This window comes from Lupinus angustifolius, chromosome LG15 (genome assembly GCF_001865875.1).
Source record: "Lupinus angustifolius cultivar Tanjil chromosome LG15, LupAngTanjil_v1.0, whole genome shotgun sequence".
NCBI lineage: Eukaryota > Viridiplantae > Streptophyta > Magnoliopsida > Fabales > Fabaceae > Lupinus > Lupinus angustifolius.
The window spans coordinates 18,622,126-18,635,167 of NC_032023.1; the positions used below are offsets into that span (position 1 = coordinate 18,622,126).

The 13,042-nt window shown below is 29.8% G+C and overlaps 2 protein-coding genes across 2 annotated transcripts; one reads left to right on the forward strand and one right to left on the reverse strand.

Moving 5' to 3' along the window:
* Positions 2,325 to 4,633, forward strand: LOC109327866 (7-deoxyloganetin glucosyltransferase-like). Its single transcript, XM_019561041.1, has 2 exons — positions 2,325 to 2,864; positions 3,657 to 4,633. The coding sequence occupies exons 1-2, from the start codon at positions 2,351 to 2,353 to the stop codon at positions 4,595 to 4,597; spliced, it is 1,455 nt and encodes a 484-aa protein (XP_019416586.1). The 5' UTR covers positions 2,325 to 2,350; the 3' UTR covers positions 4,598 to 4,633.
* On the reverse strand, positions 8,422 to 9,729 carry LOC109327268 (EPIDERMAL PATTERNING FACTOR-like protein 2). The gene is made up of 3 exons (XM_019560337.1): positions 9,500 to 9,729; positions 9,377 to 9,411; positions 8,422 to 8,970 (listed from the first exon to the last, which is right to left on the reverse strand). Exons 1-3 carry the CDS (start codon positions 9,618 to 9,620, stop codon positions 8,716 to 8,718), a joined length of 411 nt encoding a protein of 136 aa, XP_019415882.1. The 5' UTR covers positions 9,621 to 9,729; the 3' UTR covers positions 8,422 to 8,715.

The following is a 13,042-nucleotide window of genomic DNA, read 5'->3' on the forward strand; positions in this document are numbered from 1 at the left end:
TTCTCGAAAAAATGTATTCATAATTAATTATCATTGGCTCTTTATAAAAAAATATAGATAAATAATAGATGATGTACTAACTATGTATAAATCTTTACACTAACAATACATAAATTTTAGACTTTTCTTAAAAAAAGGTTGATTTTCAATGCTATTTTGATTTCTTAATGCAACTTTAATGGGAGGTGCACTAGAATATGCACCTTAAATATTATGTTGTGTTTGAGAGTCTTTGGAGGCTAAGTGAATAAATGATTTCGGGAAATGTCTTATGTAACAGTAACCTTAGGCAAGTTGATCAATAACGTGCAGAATAAGAAATTAAACAATAATCTCTATGAAGATTTGATTAATTTCAGTATTTGGCAAAAGGGGAAAATGCAGTACAAGAATGAGAGCCTAAGATAGAAAGGAAGTGGAATTATCAGAAGAAGAAGGTTCATATTTATAGGCTGTTAGACAAATCCTTCTAGCATTTGGTTGGGCCACCTTTGCCTCTTGCTTTTCCTCACTCATTTTTCCTTGATTTCAGCATCTGTTGCCACGTGGACTCTGTCCATTACAGAATTCTCCGTGGTATTGTTTCCAGTGTGCTCATTTGTTTTCTTTTCTGCATGCACCTTCGTTACATTACCTCCCCCATTGAAACTGACCTTGTCCTCAAGGTCAAAGTGTGGATATTCTCGCTTGATCGTAGTGACGTCCTCCCCAGAAGCCTTGGTAATATCAAGGCCATCCCAATGTATTAAGACCTGTTGAATCCATTGCCCTTGTTTGTGAACCAGTCTGGTCTGCAACACTTGTAATGGTTGAGATATGGGGCCTTGCTCATCCGTCAGTAATAGAAGAGGGATGTATTGAGCCTGAGGATGGCCTATACATTTTTTTAAAACTGAAATGTGAAAGACTGGGTGAGTTTTGGCTGTTGGAGGAAGTAGAAGCCTATAAGCTACTGCACTAATCTTTTCACCTTCACTGTGTCGATAAGGTGTGATCGTTGGAGGGTTCCTGCCATATAGGATAGAAAATGGTGTCATGCCGGTACTGTGGTAATAGGCTGTATTGTACGAATATTCTGCTAAGGGTAGCAGTTTGCTCCAAGTTTTTGGGTTATCATAGGACAAGCATCACAGGTACATCTCTAAGCATTTGTTAACAGCTTCCGATTGACCATCGGTCTGCGAATGATAAGCGAAACTCATAGATAATGTGGTGCCTTGGAACTTGAATAGATGGTGCCAAAATTAACTGGTAAAGAGTCACGATCAGATACTATGGTTTTTGGTATGCCATGAAGTTTAACAATATAATGAGAAGACTTTATCTAAAATAAATATACATTATATTTAATTGGGTCTAAAGTTGGGTTCGAATTCAAAAGCAGACTCAGTCGACATTTCAGATTTAGAACTAAGTCTAAGTTCAAAAAAATGACACAAGCAATATTTAAGATTGTGCCAGACACATGCTCACTCCCACTTAAGGGTCGATGAATTCTGAACACACCATCTCAATGTAAGGTCCCTCTAATTTACTAGGTTAAATATCAAAATGAAAGTATAATATATATGCATTATCAATGTAAAGATTTATACATAGTCATTAGATAATCTATCATATATTTGGTTTAATTGTTTGATGAGTTAATGTTTATTAAATATGACTAATAAATAATGATGATATAACAATGTATAAAACTCATACCCTATCACTTCATACTTTTTTTTCTATATTCATTTCTTACCAATGAAATTTATTTAAATGAGTAGTGACGCATACAAAAAATAGGTATTATTTATAAATAAAGAGATATCATTAATTATATAAAAAAGTTATGAAGACAACATGGTGGATTTTGTATATTTGATCCGGTTATTAAATCCAAGCCATTGTACCAAAAAAGATTGTACTAAAAAAATCCCACCGATCAATGCCAATAAATATTTCATCTAATTTATAGTAGATCCATCATTATGAGCCAACTAACATTTATTGAAGGGTTTAATACATATATATTGATATTGTAACAGTTTTTTATACTGTCCGTAAATTATTCACCGTTGATTTGTTAATCATTACTGATTGTCAAAAAAATAAAAGTAATATAAATTAATGGTGAATTATTGACAGTATAAAAAACTTTACGCTATTGTATAAATTTTAAACTCTTTATTTAATTGTTTCCCTATTCATACTTAATATGTTGCAACTTCAAACATAGACCCATTATTAATTTGAAAAAGTGTCTTCACTGGCTATAAAAGTTTGGTGTTTGGAACACGAGTTTGCAGCAGCTGGAGAACTCTTGTAGATTTTTGCGTAGAGAACGAAGAAGAAGGTAACAAACTAAATGGGTTCTATGGAGAGAATGGAGAAGCTTCACGCTGTGTGTATTCCATACCCAGCACAAGGCCATATAAGCCCTATGCTAAAATTAGCAAAACTTCTCCATTTTAGAGGTTTTCATATAACATTTGTCAACACTGAATACAACCATAAACGATTCCTCAAATCAAGAGGTTCTGATTTTCTCAATGCTCTTCCCTCATTTCATTTTGAAACAATCCATGATGGTCTTCCTGAGTCTGATAATTTAGATGCCACACAAGATATACCTTCATTATCTGACTCCACTGGAAAAAATTGTTTACCTCACTTTAGAAACCTTCTTTCCAAACTCAACAATGACTCAAATATCCCACCTGTTTCTTATGTATTTTCTGATGGTGTTATGAGTTTTACTGCTGATGCTGCCCAAGAACTTGGAATACCACTAGTTATGTTTTGGACCACTAGTGCATGTGGTTTCATGGCTTATCTCCAATATCGTAAACTTGTTCAAAAGGGTATACTACCCCTCAAAGGTCAGTTTTTCCTTATCTTTTATAATTAGAAACGGTTTGATGAAAACTATAATATTCTCTCCATATATATATATATATATGTTACTATGTTAGTACACGTCTCAGTCCATTAATTACTTCATTTTTAATAAGGATTAAGGTTCAGTTTACTGTATGTTCTTATTAGGGTTCATTTATATTCTCCATATGTCATTATAATATTAGTCTATAATATAGTTATATTTTTTGAATCTAAAAAATAGTCAGTATATCCTTTTTTATATGTATTTTAAAAGTGTGTATACAGAAAAAATGAAAAGTTAGTGAGAGATAATGAAGATTTTGGTGCAAATCTTAAGTATTTTCCATGGTTACAATTCTATTTGTGACCGGTAGAACAACTATATAGGTAAGAGAGATATGAAAAAAATTATATTTATACAATATTCAAAATTAAATTTTAGTGTTTAGGGAGTGTGGTTGAATTTTTATTACTAATTATGACAAAATTTCATGATTGCATAATTTTTTTATTATATTCTGAAATACATTTTGGCATTCACCCACAACCACATTAATTAAGAGATATCAGATTATTTTACAAGAAATGTTGTCAGAAAAAGACATTAATATAACAATGTTACCTGGGTTTAGGTAAACGAAAAAGACATTAATATTTGTAGCAATGTCTTATTTTTTTTGTCTCGTGTTAATTACATATTGTGACATAAATAAAAGAAAAAATTTATAAATAGAAAGTTTTAAACCTGTGATTATGTCCTTAGCTAAGAGTTACATTTGTTTGAAATACAGACTCAAGTTATATCACAAATGGATATTTGGATACTGCCATCGATTGGGTGCCAGGAATGGAGAAAATCAGATTGAGGGATCTACCAAGCTTCATTAGAGTTACAGACCTAAATGATATTATGTTTGATTTCTTGATGGTGGAAAGCGAGAGAACATGTCAAAGATCTTCTGCAATCATATTGAACACTTTTGATGCCTTAGAACCTAATGTTTTGCACGCACTATCATCCACTATTTCTTCTCCTATCTATACCATTGGTCCCTTGAATTTTCTCTTAAATGATGTAACCGACAAGGACTTAGAAACCCTTGGATCCAACCTATGGAACGAAGACCTAGAATGTCTAAAATGGCTTGACACAAAAGATCCCAACAGTGTTGTATTTGTGAATTTTGGAAGCATCACAACTATGACAAGAGAACAAATGATTGAGTTTGCATGGGGACTTGCTAATAGCAACAAAACCTTCTTGTGGGTTATAAGACCTGATCTTGTGGCTGGTGAAAATATTGTTCTACCTATAGAGTTTGTGACAATAACTAAGAATAGAAGTTTATTAACAAGTTGGGTTCCACAAGAACAAGTTTTGGGTCACCCAGCAATCGGAGTATTCTTGACACATAATGGTTGGAATTCAACGTTGGAAAGTATATGTGGAGGTGTTCCAATGATATGTTGGCCTTTTTTTGCAGAACAACAAACCAATTGTTTATTTTGCTGCAAAGAATGGGGAATTGGGTTGGAGATAGAAGATGTTAAAAGGGATAAAATTGAAGGTCTTATAAGGGAGTTGATGGATGGGGAAAAGGGTAAAGAAATGAAAGAAAAGGCTTTGGAATTGAAGAAATTGGGAAAAGATTCTGCTTCAGCCCTTGTTGGATCTTCGTTTCTGAATTTTGACAACATGGTGCATCAAGTTCTATTGGGAAAATTTGATTAGTGTTCAGAAAAGTATCAATTTATTTCCATATATACTCTTGCTGATGCTCTATGATTACTTCTCTATTGTCAATCTTCATGAGATGAATAATATTGCATGATGTGTGTAACATTTGAATAAACTTTTAAATGATTTTATTCTTCCCATGAACTTGTATGGTTTCAAAAAGTTCACCCAAACTTTAAATAATATTTTACATGAAGCATTTTTTAATTGAATAAATAATATCTGGTTTGGAAAATTTTCCATCTTTTTTAGAATAAATAGTTGTGGAAATAAATAATGATTTTAAAAAAGATTGAGGCGAAATTTTTTCCTCTAAAATTCATATCCACCATTGCGTTAAATTAGAATAATACTTTTTATATTCCTTTAAAAAATTATAAGTTCATGTCATTAAACATGCTAGGCTAAAAAAATGTGTTTCATTTAAATAAATATTATACTCTTACTAAATCTTCTATTTATATCGTCAAATTTAATAGCATTGATACAAAATGTTTTAGAGGGAAAGGATAGCTATTTAGAGTATGGGGATTATGAGGGATTTTATATCGGCAAATGTTTTAAATTTGTTATAAGTGAGATTCAAACCACAATTTTTTACTTTATTTTTTAAACTTTTCAACTTAATCACTGTATAACATATTTTAAGTATTGCATGAGAACCTAGCCTATATTCTTTAACTAATGTTCTCTGTCCTATTTGAGTTAGAATTATCTTCGTTACTAGTTAAACAAATTCATATTTTTTTCCTTTATTTTTAATTATAAAGTATAATTTTATTGTAATGAAAAAACAAATATGTCATTCAAACGAATCTAACTCATCCAATTTGCCATGTTTTAGTGGAGTGTTGTTTAGTTCTTGCTTTTGGGCCAGGCTAAAGAAACGGAAAGTTACAGGTGGAAATTTGCACAAGGTTTTATTATTTGAATTTATAAAAGATTTAAAATCTAATACTTCAATTCTTACATGATATTGCCCTTATCATTTGGGGTTATGACTCCAACTTGTGAAATTATTGAAGTATATGTTAGGTATCAGTGGCAGAATACACTTAGAAGAGAGTTGATTCGGTGTCGTTGTACATAAATACCACTATTCGCATCAAAGCCTTGTTCTGAAAAATTACTCAGTTAATCGATTAAAGGATTGCATTAATCGATTAAATCACACTTAACAAACAGTTGTTGAATGGCTCGATTACACAACCACTCACAAATTATACAGAAATGATACAACATATATATTTGAACAGAAATGATCTTTATATGGCAGAGTTACTATATTCAAATTATCAGTTATAATAGGCAATTAAAAACAACTTAAAACAGTAAAGAGATAAGGGTAAGAAACAGTCCTCCCCTTCTGATCTTGGGAGATTTTCTTTACTAACATTGAAGTCAATGATTATTACATACACACTTCCAATTACAAGACCTTGAATGCTACCTTCTTGAATTCCCAAAACCCCTACCTTGGTTTGACCTTACCTATCGCCTAGGAAAACCTTTCCTACGATCCAGCCCCAACCAAGAGTATGTTCTATACTCAAGACCTCCAAGTCTTGGTGAAGACTCTCTGTGTCTCGTTGGTGGTACGACACCAAGAGACGACTTTCCTTGTTACAAAAATAGAGTAATGTGAAGCACAAAATAGCTCAAATATTACAATTAAGAACAAGCTATAAACCCTATACAAATCTCACAAATTATTATGAATATGTATAAGATCAGAATCATGAAGAACATGTAATTTCTACCCTAAGAAATTTCCAAAAGAAATGAAAGAATCATGCAAGATAAGATAGAATTATGAACACATTTAATCACATGCGATGGATGATATTTTAATCTCTAAGCATGATATCATCTCTCATTATTCTCAAATGCAATTCTCTCTGCCTATATGACATACAATGAGCACGAAAATATACAACTTAACAATTTTAAAAATGAACGAATGAATGTTTTAAAGCATGGTGTAAAAACACAGTTTATATAGAAAATCTGTTTTATGCCCAATTAATCGATTCATTGTCTTGTTAATCGATTAACGGGCTATTTAGAATAACTGAATTCTGTTTTTCAGTTATCTATTGAAACTGATTAAAATTATTTTCACGTTAATGGATTAACTGTCATATTTTCAGTTAAGATATTGAATGGTAAACTACCTATATGTTACGCTTATCAACTATACATGTTTACCATTATGTTATGCCTAAAATACACAGATAACATGTATGATTAATGCATGGACATGTAATAAGTTAGATGACATGTCTCATGTAAATGATATGATAGTTTTTAGAACTTGTGAGATTTGCATCTAGGTTTACCTAACCTAGACTCAATAACTAAGACACATATCTGATACTCTAGTTTAAACATGAAGCCCTTAAATCTTTGGCATGTTAATTTATTGGGTTATCTTTAAACTTTCACTAATTCATTTGTCTTCATCAAAACATAAGCAAACTAAGTGTTATCTTAACACTTTGCACCTTCAGTACTACATCTACTTATCATATGACATTATCTAAAATTATGAGATGCTTTTCAATTTTGTCTGAAACTATTATTTTTTATTCTTATAAAAACTTTAACTCTTTTTTTTTTGTCTAGGATAAATCAATAGCGGATAGACAATGAAACAAAATAAGTTTTGTTGTCTCCAATACAACTAACTAAGAAATATTAAATGAGATAAGAATTGTAAGGTTGTAGCACTTTAAAAGTATGTCTAATTGAATGGGAACGGATCTTGTCCCATACAATTTCTTGTACACGTCATTTTATTTTATTAAAATAATATATTAAACCTATATGTCAATATATAAGTGAAATGAGATAAGAATGAAGACATGAAATCAGGACAGATGATTCCATCCAATTAAATGTATCATACAATAAGCATTAATTTGACACATTAATTAGCAATCTGTGTTTGATCTTTTTATTAATTTCCCAATTGAGTCTTTTTTATAAGATCATTCTATGGTTTTAGTTTTGGCCCTTCTATGAGATTATTTTCAAAGTTTTATGCACAATATTTGTTTTGTTATCAAAATATTCTTGCATTATTTGATTGGAAAGAAAAAACTACTAGTTAATTAAGTAAAAATAAGAATTAAATAAGTCTTATTAATGAATAGTCATTTTAGACGGTGGATATCAGTTATGTTAATTATATTCATATGCTTACTTATATAATGAAGAAAATTGCATTTTTATCAATTATAACATATACACCCTTTTTCATACTTTTCCAAGGTTGGGATGAATAAAGAAAAGGACATTTATAAAGTTGGTAGACTATGTTAACAGATTAATTCATAAATGACGTTAGTGTAGTAGTATAAAGCTCCACTGAATCCTAAAATTGTAGGTTAATTCTTGGTAGAGCATCCATAAATTCAAAATGAATTATTTGCTTACCCAAAAACTAGGATGATAATTTGATAGTAACAAAAAAGAAAAAAGATTAATGGATGAACCATATTGAAATCTTCCTCAAAATTTTCATCACTGATACCTTGGTGTCAGCTAATAAAAATGACAACACAACATGTGTTAAATAATATGAACAACATAAGATCATTAGGCACGCATGCTGTCGTGGACTCTATGATCTATCCCTTCTAGGTGGCTGCAATACCTCATCGTTTTTTCCTTCTGATTTCTGATGCAAAAATCTTAATCTTGTAGAATACGAAAACAGAACTCTCTGACACACTACTCTCTCTAACTCCTTAGATATCTCGATTTTGCTATGAATCCCATCAAACATTTTCATATATCACAAGTCACATCCCATTGTTTTTCAATAAATTTATAAGCAGAAATATTCTCATAATAATTTTTGCTTCTCATATGAAAATTACACAGTACACAACAAAATGAACAAAGGAACAAGGAAAAGAAAAGTACATAGATAACAATATGCTATTCTGATATATAAAACAAGTCAGTCAAAGGGGAAAAAAAAACCAGAAATATACACTATTGCCAAAATCTCTACCATATACAAAGATAAGAAATAGAGTTATCCACACATTTATTCCAAAAAATAAATATATGGGTTGTTTTGTAACCCCTTTTAATTTCAGTTATTATGGATTGAAAAAGTAGTTCCCACATTTGCATTTCCAACTCATGGGTTTGTAGTTGGAAAAGTCATCACTTCTGGAAGAATAAGTAGTGGCCCTTGTAGAATAATGGCTTCTATGTCTTTGAAATATAGGTTCAACTGGAACCTGAACTGCTTCACAGTGACCACAAGTTCTGCATCTTCCTTCACACTTTGGAGGCTTTGAACCTATCTGAGCTTTTACCACCATAACCATTCTCCTCTCTTTCATTCCTTTCTGCATAATAAATAAATGGAAAATGTTCCATGATCATCAGAATAGCTTTGGATAAATGTATGGGTATATAATGTTAAATATATGAAAAATATCAGGTTCAAATTATATCTAAATAACTGCATTATGTTTTTTTTATCGGGAAAATGTTAGTATATGTTAGTATTTGTTATGATTGAGACTCGAACGCTCAATCTTCTTCACTTCACCATTTCTCCCTAATCATCAAACCACATTATAACTTTATTTTTTAATTTGTTACGAGTGACACTAGAACCACAACCTTCTACAGTTCATTCCTTAAACTTTTCTCATTCACCAACAGTGACTCCTTAATTAACAACATTATGTATAGATATCAAGTTAGTATTGGGAAATATAATTCAGTTTATAGAAGTTAATTGTGTACCTGTGTAACTTCATTAAGATTTGTAATTGCTCTTCCTGCATGCATATACACACATAAAAATAACAGAAGTTAGATAAAAAAGGAGAATTTGTTTTTTTAAACAGAAAAGAAGTGGGGTATAACCTTCAGCCATGAATACTATATTGTTGAAGATAGAAGTTGAAGCTGCAAAGAGAATAATGAGGCAGTATATAATAATATGTCTATATTTGTGGCAGCATGTGCAAATTTGAGTTGTGCCCATCTTCTGAGGGGGAGAAAAAGACTGCAGAAGAAGGGTGCAGTTAAGTTTCTTCGAGTTAACTAAGACTACAAACCTTGATGTATGGAAGATAAAAATGAGAGTGGAAAAGAACAGCATGTATCTTCGTGTGACTGAAAGAGAGACATGAGAAGGTTGATATATATGTGTGGCACTGAAGGCCAAAATTATGTACCTTCCATTCTCTTCTATGTCTCAAGCATGTTACATTTTGTCACATGAATAAAAGACAAAATTTAAAAACAAAAAATAACAAAAAGTTATATTTTAATTAGCCTGGAACATAGAATGAGACACCATTTGACACGGGTGATCCGGTCCTACAAACTTGGGTGTCACGCCTATAATGCAAAGGTAATCATCCCTTTTAGTTTACCCCTTGATATTTCGAGTTGTTATTATTAATATTTTACTATACTCAAATTATTGTATAGTATAGTGTCATTTATTAATGTACATATTTCATTAGTTCCAACCTTCCAGGTACTAAGATAATCTCATATTGATTCATACAACACTATCCTTGTTTGATAAAAGAAGCAAGTATTTTTTTTATTGTTAATGCATCATATTCCATTAGTTCGATTATATGTAAATATTATACTATTTGATATAGCAAAGAAATTTTTTGCCAAATCAATCTGTAGGAATTTAGATAGTGTAAAATTGAGTGCCTTTAACTTATAAGAATTAAAATACTATAAAAAGTCATTAAAAAGATAATGTGGTGCCATTTACAAATTTACAAGAATTCATTACATAGTTGTGATTGTTGAGGAGAATGTGACATTTTACTCTTCTGATCTTATTTCCCAGTGATGTGATAAAAAACATGGACTGCAAAAGGTGTATTACAAAATTGGACGTTGAGAGAAATAAGTGTTAGACATTGAGACACATAAGCTACATCGTTTGTTGAGCCCTCAAGAAACTCATATGGTGACGATTCTTGAAGTGAGACGAGCAAAAAATGGCATATATCTAGCTCAAGCAACCTTACCAATACCAAAATACAATACAAAAACCAACCACATAAAACCAAGTTAGCAGGCACATTCCCATATGAAAATGAGAATGATGACTTTACCTGGTTTACAAATTTCATACATTCATTTTTATATACTTTTTTAAAGGGGAAATATAAACACGCAAGCATGTTATATATTGTTCCCAAGGAAGTGACAGAAGATACAAATTCTTGATGAAGCAATTGATTGAAAAGATATGTAGTTATAAACCCCACAAAGATTAGTCCCAATTATGATATCAGTTTGTCAGATAACTTAGTTGAGAAAAACATGTGGATAAATGATTATATAACTTGTTTAAATATTATGATTTGTTATGATGAGAAATAAAAGGATTTACTAATGAAATATGTATGATTATAAATTTTTTTATGTATGATGAAAAAATAACCTCAATAGAATACTCTCATTCTCAAAAGGAGATTTTTGGTACTAACAACATATTGATCTAGTGGTATAAGATTTCGTTTGATCCTAAAAAGACTAAAATATTTGGGGTTCAATTCCTAAGAGCGATATTTGTTGGGAGGACAACCACACACATCGAAAGGAATTAATTTCTTACATAAACAATAAGGAAATAAAGCTTAGTAATACAAAAAATGAGATTTTTGGTGGATATGGTTATGAATATGACAAACTATGCACTTCTAAATATCTTTGACTAATTTAGATTTAAAAAAAATGAGGTTAAAAACTTCTAAATATAATATTTATCTATTATTTATATAAATATTTATACACACTTAGTACATTATTCATCGCTGACTTGTATTATTTTTTAAGAGACATTGATAATTAAAAATAAATTATGATTGGTTTAAAAGTGTATAAAATTCTGACAACATTCCATAATTTTTTCTCTTCAATCTATTTACTATATAACAAAAAAAACTCCTATAGGGACACATGTCAATATTTTATACAAAGTTTGCTTCTTAGGGATACATGTCAATACCTCATGTAAAGTTTTCCCTCAAAAAATTCATCACCTCTTACTATACAACCTTACAAACATAATTAAAATTATCTTTTACTATTTGTTTAAATATATAAACATAATAACTCATTAAATAACTAATAATAAATATATAACAAAAAAAACTCCTAAGGATACATGTCAATACCTTATACAAAGTTTTCTTCTTAGGGACACATGTCAATACCTCATGCAAAGTTTCCCCTCCAAAAGTTCACCATCTCTTACTATACAACCTTACACACACGATTAAAACTATCTTTTACTATTTTTTTAAAAATATAAACATAATGACTCATTAAATAAATAATAAAGGAGATACAAAATGTTGTGTAGTTTTTCTCACAATTGTTCAGGTTGCAGTTTTCTTAAGGTGGCTCTTCCTTTCTCAACATATTTATCATCTTCAACTCTCAAACTCACTTACAACTATTCTTTTAATTTATGTTTATGTTGGCAGTCAGTTGATATACTTTATATTATTTCATCAAATTGTGATCAACAAATTTATCATCTTCAACTTTTAAAACCAACTCATAAGTATGATATAACTCAAATTGTGATCAACTTTTATTTTTATATTATTTCAATTTTTCTTCATTTGTTGTAGATATAACTTCTTTATCATATAAATTTCACATATTTTATTTAACAAATCTATCATCTTCTATTCTCAAACTCACTCACATGTATGCAAATTGGTTGAGTGTTACTAGAAAGGAGAAGAAGATTTATAAGAAACAATATGTCAATATTAATGAAATTAATATTTAGAGAAATATATTATCACATCATAATAGCTCATTAAATCATTCCTTACAAAAAATAATATAAAACAATATTAGTAAAATTAATACACAAAGATTTGAATTATTATTAGTATATTTCAAGCTATAAATTAATACAGGTGCACATAAGATCAATTATAAAATCAAGAAATTGTATCTAAATTGAATACTATAAAATATAATGAGTCACAATTTGAAATTAATATAATAATGGTCTTATTTTTATTAAAATTATTGAAAACTATGTCCTTGATTTGATTTTATTGTGATTACATACTTGATTTTTTTACCTCTATTCTCTTAAAAATAATCATAAGATTTTCAAAGTTGTATATATTATAACGCATATTTGATTTATATTTTGTTTGACTTATTTTTATTCTTCAATTTTAGGCAACACTCATTATAAATATATTTTGTTTCAGATTTAGTGTTTGCTTCTAATATTACAATGTTACTTTTACAATATTAAGATAGTAATAATGATAAGTATAACATAAATAGAATATTAAAGATATTAGATTAAGAAGATTAAAAATCTTAACAATTTTTGAATATATATTAGTATAACATATGAGAATATAACGAATGAGAATTTTCAAAATATTT